This window comes from Colletotrichum destructivum, chromosome 9, assembly GCF_034447905.1.
Source record: "Colletotrichum destructivum chromosome 9, complete sequence".
Classification (NCBI taxonomy): Eukaryota; Fungi; Ascomycota; class Sordariomycetes; order Glomerellales; family Glomerellaceae; genus Colletotrichum; species Colletotrichum destructivum.
The window spans coordinates 2,464,095-2,477,230 of NC_085904.1; the positions used below are offsets into that span (position 1 = coordinate 2,464,095).

The 13,136-nt window shown below is 56.6% G+C and overlaps 3 protein-coding genes across 3 annotated transcripts; 2 read left to right on the forward strand and 1 right to left on the reverse strand.

The window, feature by feature from the left end:
- Nucleotides 1-8: 8 nt before the first annotated feature.
- On the forward strand, nucleotides 9-3,081 carry CDEST_13870 (Putative RNA recognition motif domain, nucleotide-binding alpha-beta plait domain superfamily; the record flags this gene model as incomplete). Its single annotated transcript, XM_062930026.1, has 5 exons — nucleotides 9-52; nucleotides 110-478; nucleotides 1,639-1,679; nucleotides 1,730-1,893; nucleotides 1,945-3,081. 5 exons carry the CDS (start codon nucleotides 9-11, stop codon nucleotides 3,079-3,081), a joined length of 1,755 nt encoding a protein of 584 aa, XP_062786077.1.
- A 1,125-nt stretch (nucleotides 3,082-4,206) lies between these two features.
- CDEST_13871 (uncharacterized protein) lies at nucleotides 4,207-4,737 on the reverse strand (the record flags this gene model as incomplete). Its single annotated transcript, XM_062930027.1, has 2 exons — nucleotides 4,207-4,608; nucleotides 4,678-4,737. The coding sequence occupies 2 exons, from the start codon at nucleotides 4,735-4,737 to the stop codon at nucleotides 4,207-4,209; spliced, it is 462 nt and encodes a 153-aa protein (XP_062786078.1).
- Nucleotides 4,738-5,693: 956 nt separating this feature from the next.
- Nucleotides 5,694-7,691, forward strand: CDEST_13872 (uncharacterized protein; the record flags this gene model as incomplete). The annotated part of the gene is made up of 1 exon (XM_062930028.1): nucleotides 5,694-7,691. One exon carries the CDS (start codon nucleotides 5,694-5,696, stop codon nucleotides 7,689-7,691), a length of 1,998 nt encoding a protein of 665 aa, XP_062786079.1.
- Between the last annotated feature and the right edge of the window lie 5,445 nt (nucleotides 7,692-13,136).

Genomic DNA, 13,136 nt, shown 5'->3' on the forward strand with positions numbered 1-13,136 from the left:
CCGACAAGATGACTGAGCCGGAGAATTTCGAGGAGGATCTCTTCGCCGATCTGTGAGTGACGAACGCCGCGCTTGCGATTTCTGACCACGACGCTAACACATCCCACAGCTACGACGATGATGCCCCAGCGAAGCCCGCTGCCGCCCAGCAACCCACGCCTACACCTGCACCTGCACCTGCCTCTGTTCCCCAACAGAGCATCGAGACACATGCCGAGCCGCCTGCCCAATCCGGACTGGACTACGGCGGTGGCGGCGGCGGCGGCGACGACCAGATGAAGTACGAAGAGGATGATGATGATGACGATGTAGACTTCAATCTCGGAGGTGACAGCGGTGGCGGCGGTGGAGGAGGCGGTGGCGGTAGCGGTGGTGGAAATAGCTACGCTCCTCCTTCGAACGGCGTCGGCAACGTAAAGCACGATGAACCTACGTATTCGACGAGCACGGCAAAGAACCCTAGTGCCAAGGAAGACGGGTAAGTGAATGTTCTGTCGAAGCATGATGTTCGCGTTTGCTACACCCCTAAAGTTACATGCGCCCAAAGTTGGGCTTCATGACTTGAGTCGATTAACCCGCAGCTCCTCTACTGCGGTCTGAGGGAACTCGGGCGGTCAGTGGCTCCATAGAATCTCAAAGCAGGCCCGCTTGGTCTCAGGGACTTGGAAGGACAAGAGAAGGCAAACACCAGAAGATGTCTCCGACAACCATCATTGGAACATTCTTCAAGGCCATTCAGCAGGCCGAGGAAGCATGAACCAGAAGTCAAGAGAAGTCTGAAGCAGAGACAAAGCGGAAAGAGAAGCCAGAATGAGGTCGAAAAAAAAAGTTCAGCTGGAAAAGCAGCCTGAGATCACCGAGATATGCCGACGATAGTCAGTCATCAGTCAGTCAGTCAGTCATATCAGGAGCACCCTCGTGCGCCTTCTATAGCCCAGCCGCACAAGAACCATCTGCGTTCTTCGGCTGCTGTAGCGAGATTAGCAGCGGATAGCGCTCGAAGCTAGAGCTAGCAGAGACTTGACGATAGCTTAAGACACCAAACATTCGACAATGATCAGGCTATCCGCTCCGCAATTCTCCCCAGACGTGAGAGAGTTTTCGTGGCTGGCTGGCGCTGTTCGTCATCAACAATCCTGTGGCTTCTGCTAGAAGCCGACATACTCGAATCTCGCGCTGGGGGTTGATGTCGAAGGGTCCAACCAGCATGCGCCACATTGATGGTCGATCGAACACAATACTGCCTGAATCCACCATCAACGTCAATGTGGCCGACAAGCTCCTGGGCGAGGCATGACATGACGGATCCGACCGAGCTATCAACGTCAAAACAAGCAATTTCTCGAACCAGTCCCAGCACATCAGCCTGCGAGGCCAAGAGGAGGGAAACCAAACATGATACCGAGATGCCGCTCGTTGTCTGCCACTCGCTAGAGAAACCGCAACCCAAGCCAAGTCTTCACCGGAGCGTGCTGCGCTGGCACTGTCCGCCATAGAACTCGAGTTCTCGCAAGATCTTTGTCGCCATTTCCAAACGCTGTCCTCATTTTTCCGCAACACGAGCACCCACTTGACGCATGAATTTTTTAATTTTTTTTGAGGTTGATATGGAGTTGTTTGCTGATTGTTTGCTCACAGGAAAATGTTCATTGGCGGACTCAACTGGGAGACGACGGATCGTAAGTAATGAGAATTTGTCGCATTGTGCTCTTTGCTAACAGCCGAGCAGAATCCCTTCGAGACTACTTCTCCCAATTTGGAGAGGTCGTTGAATGTACTGTTATGAGAGATAGCAGCACCGGTCGGTCAAGAGGCTTCGGCTTCTTGACATTCAGAGACCCCAAGACGGTCAATATTGTTATGGTCAAAGAGCACTTTTTGGATGGCAAGATTGTATGTTTATCCAGGCCGCCCCGGGAACTGCTTGATGTTAACGGATTCTAGATCGACCCAAAGCGTGCGATTCCCCGCGATGAACAGGAGAAGACCAGTAAGATCTTTGTCGGCGGTGTCAGCCAGGAGACAACGGACCAAGAATTCAAGGATTACTTTGCCCAGTTCGGGCGAGTTGTTGACGCCACTTTGATGATGGACAAGGACACGGGTCGTCCTCGTGGTTTCGGCTTCGTCACATTCGAAAGCGAAGCCGGTGTCGAGGCATGCCTGAGCACCAGCCTGGAGATTCACGGCAAGCCAATCGAGGTCAAGAAGGCCCAACCACGAGGCAATCTTAGGGAAGAAGAAGAGGCTGCTCGACGCGGCGGGAAGTTCAGGAAGGGCGACGACAATGCTCAGAGCGGACAGAGCGGTATGGGCGGCAATCAGATGGGTGCTACCGGCGGCATGACGCCACAGGTCATGGCCCAGTACTTCCAGCGAATGCAGCAGTACTTTGCCATGATGCAGCAGCAGATGGCCATGAGCCGTGGTATGGGCCCGATGAACCCGGCGATGATGCAGCAGATGATGCAGATGCAACAAATGCAGCAGATGCAAAGCCAGATGATGGGCCGCGGCGGGGGAGGCGGCAACGGGCAGCAGGGAATGATGGGCCAGATGACGCCTCAGATGATGCAGCAGATGCAACAGATGCAGCAGCAGATGCAGCAGCAGATGGGACAGCAGGGCGGGCCGCCATCCGGGCCCAGCGGTAGCTTCAGCCCGCAGCAGCAGATGTTTGACCCATCCCAGGGGGGGCAGCCACAGCAGCAGCAACAGCCACAGCAGCAAGTCGCCCAGGGCCCGCGACGGGGAGGTGGTGGCGGTGGAGGTGCGCCTCGCGACCAGTACAACCAAGCCGGCGCTTATGCCATGGGCGGTGGTGGCGGCGCCCCAACATCTTGGGAAGGCATGTACGACGACGTGCCTCAGCCCAACCTGAACCAGGGCGGCCGAGGAGGTTACCGAGGTGGACACCGCGGTGGCTCCCATAGCGGCGGTTCCCACCAAGGATCGCCGGATCCCGCGCACGCCCCGCCTGCCAACGCTCCCACGGGGCCCAAGAACGCGGGCCGACCCGGTGCCAACTACCGCGGCGGTGGCCGCAGTGGGAACCGCGGTTTCCATCCTTACTCGCGATAGGCTACGGCGGTCATACTGGCTACGGCCCTGGACTAGGTTTGGGATGATGGAGGCTACCCCGTCGCCTGAGAGGTCGCTGTGTCATGGCTTCACTGTCTGGGTTTACAGGGCGTGAGAAGACATCGAAAATAAACAAGATTGGGCGGCGGGAAAGAAGCCGCAGTAGTCACGGTGATGGATACTTGTGTTTCTTCGAGATGATGAACGGGACGGGTTCATTTGGGGATTCGGTTTGGGTCGGCTGGCTTTGCTTATTTGCTCCCACGGTTTTTTTTCTTTCCCTTTCTTAGTAGTTTTCCCTCAACGCATCGTCCGGTGGGGAGTCTGTACTATAACCTAAACCAGAAGGAATGAAAACAAGCTATTTACCAGCGACTTAAATTCATGAAAGCCGATGAAGTGGTTGGTGATTGTGTGTGTGTGTGTGTGTGTGTGTGTGTGTGTGTGTGTGTGTGTGCGTGTGTGTCATGTCTTGACTGAATGACAGGTGATGGTCACCCTTCACGGCTGATCGCCGCTGCCTGGTGTCTGTCTGCCTAGATCGTGAGTGCGACTTCGCTAAGGCTTCTATCACGAACGCGACTAGCACACAGAGAACGGGTGCTTTGCTTTCCCTTTCAACCAGACACGTTGCTGTGTGGCTTGATGAGACAAGGTGTCCCCCTCCTCTCCCCCCCGTGGCGCTAGACCTGCAATAACTCACGTGGCACCATCAAACACCCTGAAAATAGGGAGGGCTGCGAGTTTTTTTTTTCAGCTCCTCGTGAGTCGCGACGGATGGTCAGGGGCGGCGCAATTTCACGCCGAGAGCGAGCCCGCCGCTGGTGCGGCTGAGAAGGGCGAGTTGGGGTGAGTTGGGTAGGTAGATATGGTCACACACACACACACACCATTTGAGTCCCAGACCGCTCCGATCCGAGGCCTCTCCGTCCTTTCATCCCGCCCCCCTCAACTTCGTGTTGTTCCTGTAGTTGTTGTTGCTTTTTCGAATCTCTGAACGTCGGGGTTTCGAAAGCTCGACGAGGTCTATCATGGATCCGAAACAGAACTACGTGCCGTACTTCCCGCCGCCGCCGGGACAGGCCGGGCTTCCGCCGCCGCTCCCGCCGCGCGTGCCGGGTTCGGTCACTGCTGTTCCGTCTCCCTACGACACTGGTGGGCAACATCCACCTTCTCAGTACCATCTGTCTCAACCTCTTCCGTCTCAGTATCCTCCTTCTCAGTATCCTCCTTCTCAGTATCCTCCTTCTCAGTATCCTTCTTCTCAGTACCCTCCTCCTCAGCCTCAGCATCAGCAGCATCCTTATCAATCTCTTCCTCCTCAGTCTCCCACTTCACAGTATTCTCCTTCCCAGTATCCCGCTTCTCAGTATACTGCTTCCCGACCTCTTCCATCTCAGTATCCCGCTTCTCAACCTGTTTCGCCTCAGCATCCTCCTGCTCAGCATCAGCAACATCCTTATCATCATCCTCCTTCTCAATACCCCCCCGCTCAGTACCCTTCGCAGCATCTACCTTCTCAATCTCCTGAATATCAGCACCATGGCCCCGTTATGCCCGCACCAGGAGCTCCCCAGCAGCCTCAAACTGCGATACCTCACCAGAGCCCCGATCCTGGATATACGCACCAGCCGGTAGCTCCGTTGAATGACGCATATTCACATTCGATTTCCCCTGCTGCCAGCCAACAGTACCCAACTGCAACCCCAAGCCCCTCCGCGTATCCGCAACAGAGCTCAACTACCGGACAAACCCCCAACTGGTCCAGCACGCTACAGCAAACATCGTCCCTCTTCTCGACGAATACTCAAAAGGTTTTCGGCTCTTACCAGGACATCAAGAGCAAAGCCCGAGCAAAGTTTACCCAGTACCTTGCGCAACCGGCGTCCCAGCCACGACCTGCTCACAACCAAGCCCAATCTGCTCACAACCAAAGTCCCGGCTACTCTTCTGCGCCTCTTGTTTCGCCTGTCAGTAGTGCCACGGATTCATATCCTCACGGTCATGCTACAAGCCAGTACCAATATGGTAGTCCGGCGCCAACCCCAACAGCAACCGCACCGGCACCAGTTGGTCAATATGCCCACCATTATGTCACTCCAGCCTATGGACAAAATCCCAAAAGCCACACAATACCGAGCCCTGGGCCGGGGATGGAACATGTACTGCAAGTGGTTCAGCAGCCGGCTTACAGCCCCCAGGTCACCATGCCACCAAGTGCTTCGTTGAACTACTATCCTCCCATGTCTCCAGTAAACACCCCTCCGGTTCAACATGACCAGATTCCTGTCCCCACTGTTGTGCAACAAGGAGCACCAGCTGTCTTTTCAGCATCGCCTGCAATACCGATCATGACACATCCATCACGTACTCAGGAACCAACAAGTCACCCACCAACAACGGTGCAAACCCTGCCGGAAGCTCCTGCTATCTCTGTCAACCCTTTGTCAAATACACAAACTCCGTCATCAGTTACAGGCAATGAACCGAGCCATTACCAAGCGCCTCCTCAGCCTCTTGCGAAGACCAACGCCGATGGACCGGTCAGAACGGGGCCCAAAGACCCCAATTCCCCTGCATCAGAACAGGTGAACAGGGCGCAACCAGCAACTATGCTGGGGCCCACGGAAGACACTCAACAAGTCTCGGCGCCTCAGCCTTCGGCTCTCAAAGAAGACACCCCAGTTTCTCAGCAGGATATCACGGCTCCAGCGATAGATCAGATCTCTCATGGCCTCAGCATCATGAACCTGCACCCCCCAGATTCATCGAGGGAGGCGCCATGGGGCCCCGAAGACGAAAGATTCCATGAGTGGAAACGGCCCATCCCTACAGTCACCGACGACGGGCAGCCGAGCGATACCATCTGGGAATGTCCCGAGCAGCGTGAGCTCGACTATGAAGCCGACTGGTTTCGCCTGGCCAGTGCCCCCGAGTTCCTCGTCTGCACCCGGTGCCGCGAGATGTACCTCTCGGGGACGTCTCTTGCGGCGTCCCTGGAGCGCGTCCGACTGGCGACGGGGCGCTGCCGCTTCAACGTGCCTCGGATCACGAGGCTCTTGCTCCCCGAGTACCTGAAGCACGGCGACGAGGGGCCCATACGGGAGTTCATGTCGTCTCGTCCAAGTGTTCCTGAATGCAAGGGCCAAAAAGGCGCCAAGGGCGGCGAGGGCATCAAATGGTTCAAGCCGCTCGACAGCCGACTCGAAGGGGTTGTTTCGTGCGAGGCCTGCTTCGAGGACGTCGTTCTTTCAACGTCTTTCCGGCAACACTTCGTCGCCTACGACACACCTCAGCCGGCCGATGCCACATGGACATGTGACGTCTCTTTGCCTTTTATCGGTCGGTCCCTCGTCAAGTACTCCAAGAAACCAGTCGACGCCTGGGAAGAATGGGTACAGGCGGCAGTGAAGCACATGAACCTCCCTCAGTGCGAGAAGAAGTCGGTATCGTCCTCCTCGAGGCGGTGGATGGAACTGCGCGGGCAGAGATTCCCATCTCTGAAGATCTGCGAGAGATGCTACGAGGAGACCATCGCCCTCACCACCTTGGACGAGAACTTTGAGATGGTCCCCCAAGAGCCCAGTGCCACGGGGCTCGACTGGATGGACGTGGCCCTCGGATACCGGACGGAGGAACCTGCACACTGGTTCTGCAGCGCGGCAGAGATGCCGGTATACGTCTCGATCGCGGCGGCCAAAAGCCAGAAGGACATCGGAGTGCTCTACAAGGCGCTGGAGGCCATCGTCTCAAGCTCACCGTGCACCGAGAAGGGCATCGTCGGCGGCACCTGGTACACCTTGAGAGGCGGGGGCTGCGATAGCTACAACCTCTGTGCCGCTTGCCACGCAGCCTACGTGGGAACATGGCAGCTGGACCGCCTCTACCAGCGTGTCGAGGGACAGGACGGCTCGCTGGCCCTTCTCTGCAGCTTCCAACGGTCGGCGCCCCGGTGGCTCCAGCACATGTACCGGATGCAGGAGGGCATCGAGACGGGCGTCTGGTCCCGGTACGCGGGCTTCGTCCGCAAGTTCGACGGGGTGCCAGACTGCGCGAGGGAGGAGCAGGTCCCGAACCGCAGGTGGTACGGCTGGGACGACTGCACCATCTGCCCGGAATGCTACGTGACGTTCTGCAAGGAGTCGTCGCCGCTCCCCGGGGTCGAGATGGACTACGACAACCACCTTGTCGCCGACTTGCGGATGTGCTGCATGTACTCCCCGCGGATGCGAGGCAAGTGGACGGAGGCGTGCACCAAGGGCGACGCCGGCGGGCTGGTGGACTTCTCGAGGGCGCGGCACGGGGCGTACCAGCAGACGGTGCTGCAGGTCAAGATGCTGCGGCAGATGCAGGAGATGCAGATGATGAACGCGATGCACGCGGGCTTCATGAGCGTGACATACCAGGGGATCGAGGGCCTCCGGGTGGTGTCCGGCACGACTGACGGGTACGAGCACGGCGGCGGCGCGCTCGGGTGGCACGCGACGGCCGAGGGGGCGACAAGCGCCGCGTTCCGGAACCAGATGCAGGCGGGCATGAGCCAGGCCAACAGCGCCGGCACGTGGGTGATGATGGCGCAGCTGATGGAGAAGTGGCGTGAGTTCGAGTGAGGAGTGTGGTGTGTGGTGTGCGGTCTCTTCGACGGTGTTTGTCGGTCGTTTATTAGGTAGTCCTTCACATGACATGCTTGTGAATTTCGCTCATTGGGGTTGTGAACTATGACTATTCCATATCGACATGCTACATGGGGTCAACGGTTTAAAAATGACTTTATGGACTAAGATATCTGTACACCAAGTTTCTAACCTCAAGCTCCTCCGTATAACCACTCTAGTGCTTGGAGGCTCATATAACCAACTGACATATATCAGCATACTTGACGGGTGTAATAGTTAGAACGTCCCGAAACACGTCGAGGGGCTCGTGGCCTCCTCGCCTTGTATGATACCCTATTCATCAGTCATGCCACTTGCACAGCGAAGTTCAGAACCCATCTTTTCAGATCATCTCGTCTCTTTCTCTCTCTCTTGTTGGGTTTCAGTTGCCCTCAACAACCAGCAGGGCCTCAGAAGGGATTACGCACGGAGGCAGACCGCAGTACGCAACCCGCAAAGACACTCGTAGTAGACGACAAGAGGCCCCCCCCCCCCCCCCCCCAAGCTTGAGTGGTGTTCTGGACCGCCGAAGTCGAGACATTGCGAGTCGAGTCGATCAACTTTCCAATCACCGAACATATCTTGGACCTTTGAAACATCCCCCCCCTCGCCAAGCACTCTGTCATCTCTGATGAAGAGAAGTGCCAGAACCGCGAGTAGCCGGTCTCCACGTCCAGCATTCTCCTGTCTCGTCCCCTCCATAGCTTCTCTCTGGGACACGCACTCTGGGATTTCCAGTCTCGTCAACTCTCCAGAAACATGTCCCAGTCCATCACATGAATCACGTTCTTCGCCCCCATCCCGTCAAGAGTCTACTATTCTAGAAACTCCTCCCCAGAACGGGCACCCCCCCCCCTTCCAGCATCATCCCTTCTCCCTTTCCAATCCACAGGTCTCAAAGCCACAGTCCCCGAGTTCCTTCGAAAGACGGTTCTCGACTCCCGCCCACGTCGCACAAGCAGCAAGCCTCTCTACCAGAGGGCAATGTCTTGGACCCCAAAAAGGTGGAACCTAGTGGCAGGTTAAAATTTCCTTTCTGGATATGATGTATCGACCGTGTCTCCACAAAGAAAGGGGACCCGGACTGGGGAATGGTAAACGCAACGTTTCGGACGAGTCAAATAAAACATCCGCTCAGCCCTACCTGTCCTGCCTTTCTCGCTAAAACAAGAAACTCTTCGCGTTGGGAAAAGAAGCCTCCGCGTTCATGCGCGTCCATTCCCAAACGAGGACGGCCGTTCGTCGCCCTTCGCTCTCCATACCACGATAGGAAATCCTCTACCCGGTCCCCCACTCAGAAGGGCAACCCAGGTATGGGACACTAAACCGCGAATGGATTCGTCCAGAGGTCGAAGAGCGCCAACGAGCGCCTAACCCGTTGATGGCAAGATCACCATCCTCAAGTGTCTCTCTTGGCGGCTCACTCAGCCCGATCTAAACCCAATACGAACCCGTCGATCTCGAGTCTGGCCCACGAACGGGGGAGAGAAAAGACAAAAACAGAAAAAAGGGTTGAGAAAAAGCAAGAACGGCGCAATCATGACCCCAAAATTCCCGATCCTACGTCAGTGATGGGCCCCGTCGATCTCCCCTTCCATTATCGCCTTTCCTCCACCTCCCACTCCCCGGTTCGAACAACACTGCCTCCCCCTTCTAGGAACATCATACCAACCAGACATTGCGTATACATACATGTCTCCTCCGAGAAAAAGCCCAGCCTCTTATCTGCGTCCGCTAATGTCTCAGAGTCCCAATAGAGAACAGGTGGCTCCGCCGGCCGGTATGCGGGACAGCCAGGCCGAGATTTCTCCGCCAAAGGGGGGGAAAATGAGGGAGGGGGAGGCGCAAGCCCGGACCGCCGTCTTTCCGGCACGAACCGTGCAACGGCCGGAGGTGACGGCGGCGCGCTTACACAACGTCCATCCTTACGGACATTGCCCTTACATACACACAAACACAACATTAGTCCCTAAATCCCGTGACCGTGTCCCCCCCCCCACTTTGACAGGCAAACATTGGCAGAACAGAGCGCAAGGAGCGACCCGCAGAAGTCTGCCCGCCCGCCCACCCGTCCGCCCGTCGCCGTCACTCCCCCGGTCCACGCGGCTGCAAGTCTCACACCGAGTCGTCATGGACCCGCGCCGCTCGCTCACTCACGCACGCACACACCCCCTCCCCGGACCCCCGGACCCCTCCGGGCCCCGCTATCCCTGCCACACCGGGGTGAATCCCCCATTCCTACCTACTCATCGCATTGCATCGCGTCTGTGACGGAGCCACCGCATGCGCTTAGAGGAAGGCTTGACGTAGCCAAGAACATGAGTCAAGCCGGGACTGCGAACGAAAGAGAGAGAGGGAGAGGGCGAGGTAGAGGCCGCAGGAATGGTGTAAGACCTACACATTTCGAACTAGAAGCCACATTCAACGGCCCTCTTCTCGGCGGCTTCGAGTCCGTAGAGAACCTAGACAGCCAGACACCTCATGTCCCATTCCCCAAAGAGCATCATGAGAAAAACAAAAAAGACCTGAGAGATGAGGGCACAAGGGCCAACGCCCCCCGTTGGACACGCCCCCCCGGCCCCTCCCTCTTCCTCCACCTCCTCGCATCCGTCTACCGTCTTCCCGCAGCGGCGGCGCCCACCCTCGAAAGCTGGTGAAATCCTGTGGTAACCTGTGGTGACCTGTGGTGAGGCATTCAAAAAGTGGAAAAAGAAAAAAAAAGAAAGCAAACTCCTATCAAGCTTCCCCAACTCCACCCCTCCCCTCCACTCACTTACTTACTCCAGCATCCCCTCATCCAAAAGGAGACAGAGACAGATGGGAAAAAGAAAGCATGCGGGCAGCAATACCCACATCCACGCCCATCGAGCCAAACAGAAAACATCCCGCAGAAAAGAGTACGTGAAAAAAGGAAGGAAAAAATAAAGATGGACAAAGGAAGCAGGCAGCACAAAAGAGAGAGAGAGGGAGAGGGAGAGAGTCACACAAAAACGACACACACGCCACGCCCTCCGACACGCCCTCCAACACCCCCTTTCGATCCTCATCCCTTGGAGCAAGGATCGCTCGATCGACGCGACATCCCGCATCATCTAGCGTAGCTTCACATCAGAAACAGCGATACCACGGTCAAGAGAAATAAAATAAAAAAAGATCCAGCCCCCAAGAACTCACTCACTCAACCTCCCCTCCCACCCCACCCCGGCCGCCCCGCCTACCCTGTCTGGCCCACCATCCCCGTGAGAACCTCATGCCTGTTCTCTACTGTTTTCCCCCCCCCCTATCGAGTACCGGAGTGACTTGAGGAATGGATGCCTTGTTTACGTCCATCGGCGTAGACAAGCAAGCATGTGTCGTCTGGTCCAGTCTGGTTTGTCACGCTCTCCCCCCCGTGTTCTTCTGCACCAACCGGCCTTGCTCCCCGCCCGCCGTCGGACGGTTTGCTTGTCAGACCGGCTGAGACACGGGCGCTTGAATAGAGTAAGTGGACCGGCAGCACCTGTGTATGTGTGTGTGTGTTTTGGGTATTAGACGAGCATGCGAAAAAGAAAGCGGCATCTCTGCCTCGACCCCCCCCCCCCCCAGGGGTCCATGCTTAAGTGACATCCATTCATTCATTCACCTGTTCTTAACCCGAAGTGAAAATAAAAAAACTCTCCGAAAGACGCCAAACGAGAAAAAGAAAGGAAAAGACGAGAAGAAAAAGACAGGAAAGAAGAGCAGATATACACACCTACATACACACACACACACACACACACACACACACACACACACACACATACGCACATACACACATAAACCCACACACTTACATACACTAGAATGACGCAAAAACAACCCACCGGCATGTCTCGCAACCCACCCCCAGAATAAAATAAATGAGAGGAAACCCCCCCCCCCCCCCCCCCCCCAGAGAAGCACCGTTCTGGAACACCATCTTACGCCTCAAGAATGTGCCCACGAAGACGACGACTACGGCGGCAACATATCATCAATCCAGAGCCGCTCCCGGCCCCCCCAAAGTCCCCTTTCTCCCTCCTCCCAAAAACCTCCGAATCGGGAAACTTATTCGTGGTCACATAAAACACCCAAACATGACAGGCCGGGCCCCCTTCCCCTTCCCCTCCCCCCCCCTTCTCTCTGTCTCAACGACGACAATCCCCCTCTCTCCCCCCTCCATATCGGCATCTGGTAATCGAAAATCTCGCAAAAATATAGATCGCGAACGGGGAGCGGGAGAGGGGAGGGGGAGGCCCATCCCGTCGCCGTTCCCACCCCCCAAGAGATGCGCGCGCGGGATCCCTGGATGGTGTCGAGTTCTACCAGAACATGAACAGCGAGATCCAACATGGGGCAGAAGACCTTTCTCCCCCTCCTCAACGACAACACCTCCCAAGGGCCCGGCCGCAGTCTGCATCCCTCCAACGCGACACAATACGCAAGACCCGGCGCGCGGGTTCTCCCCTCCCCCCCCTCTTTTCCTCATCCACCCCCCCTTCCCCCTTTTTTTTTTACTTCTTCTTTCCACCTCCCGGCCGAGACCCGCGCGTTCCACACCGTCGCCGCGTCCCACCGTCGCCGCCTCCGCCGTTGCCGGAAGAAACCCTCCGTACCCGCCCCTTCCGTAACGCCCGCCTTCGGGACGACGACGGTAACAACCGGTCAAGATGTGGATCCGTGGGGGGGCGTGAGCGTGTGCATTGCGTCGCCGATATACATCCATCCATCCATCCCCTTCTAACAGCAAAAAAGCAAACCCGGCGACCGACTGACCGACCGGCAATATTGACATCTGCCGCGCAAAATGTTCGAAATGCTCCGAGTGACGTGTTACATACCCTTGTCCGTTATCAGAGAAGTATGGACAACAAAAAGAAGAAGAAAATGGGAAGAAGAGAAAGGCCCCGTCTCGTTCGTTGATTCATTCCCGGCGCCTCTCTCTATGTTGAAACCCGGCTCTAGATATATGTGTATGTGAGTATGTGTGTGTGGCAAGAACCGGTTCTCTGGGTCTCGCCCCTCCTCTATCAAAAATCGAGGGATTTTGTGCTTCAGGTGACCGGGACGAGGCAAACATATTTTTCTGTGACATCTTTATTCGCTTTTGATGAGAAAGTAAAACATGAACCCTCCTTCCCTTCGGAATTGCTCTTCTCGTCTGCCACAGCGTCGGTCGTCTTCCGCGGCGGGGACCGTCGCCTTGACAAACAAACATTCCGGACCCTTGCCTGCGTCTCCCGCCAACGGGCCAGGAGGCATCACATAATCGCAGTTGTTCATCTGCACGCGTGCCGGGCCATCGTCGTCCGAGTTACCAGTTCGCCACTTCGCTCTCTGATAAAATCGCCATCTGTTCGGGGCTCCGTGCCGGAGACGACATCGTCAACTAACCAACCC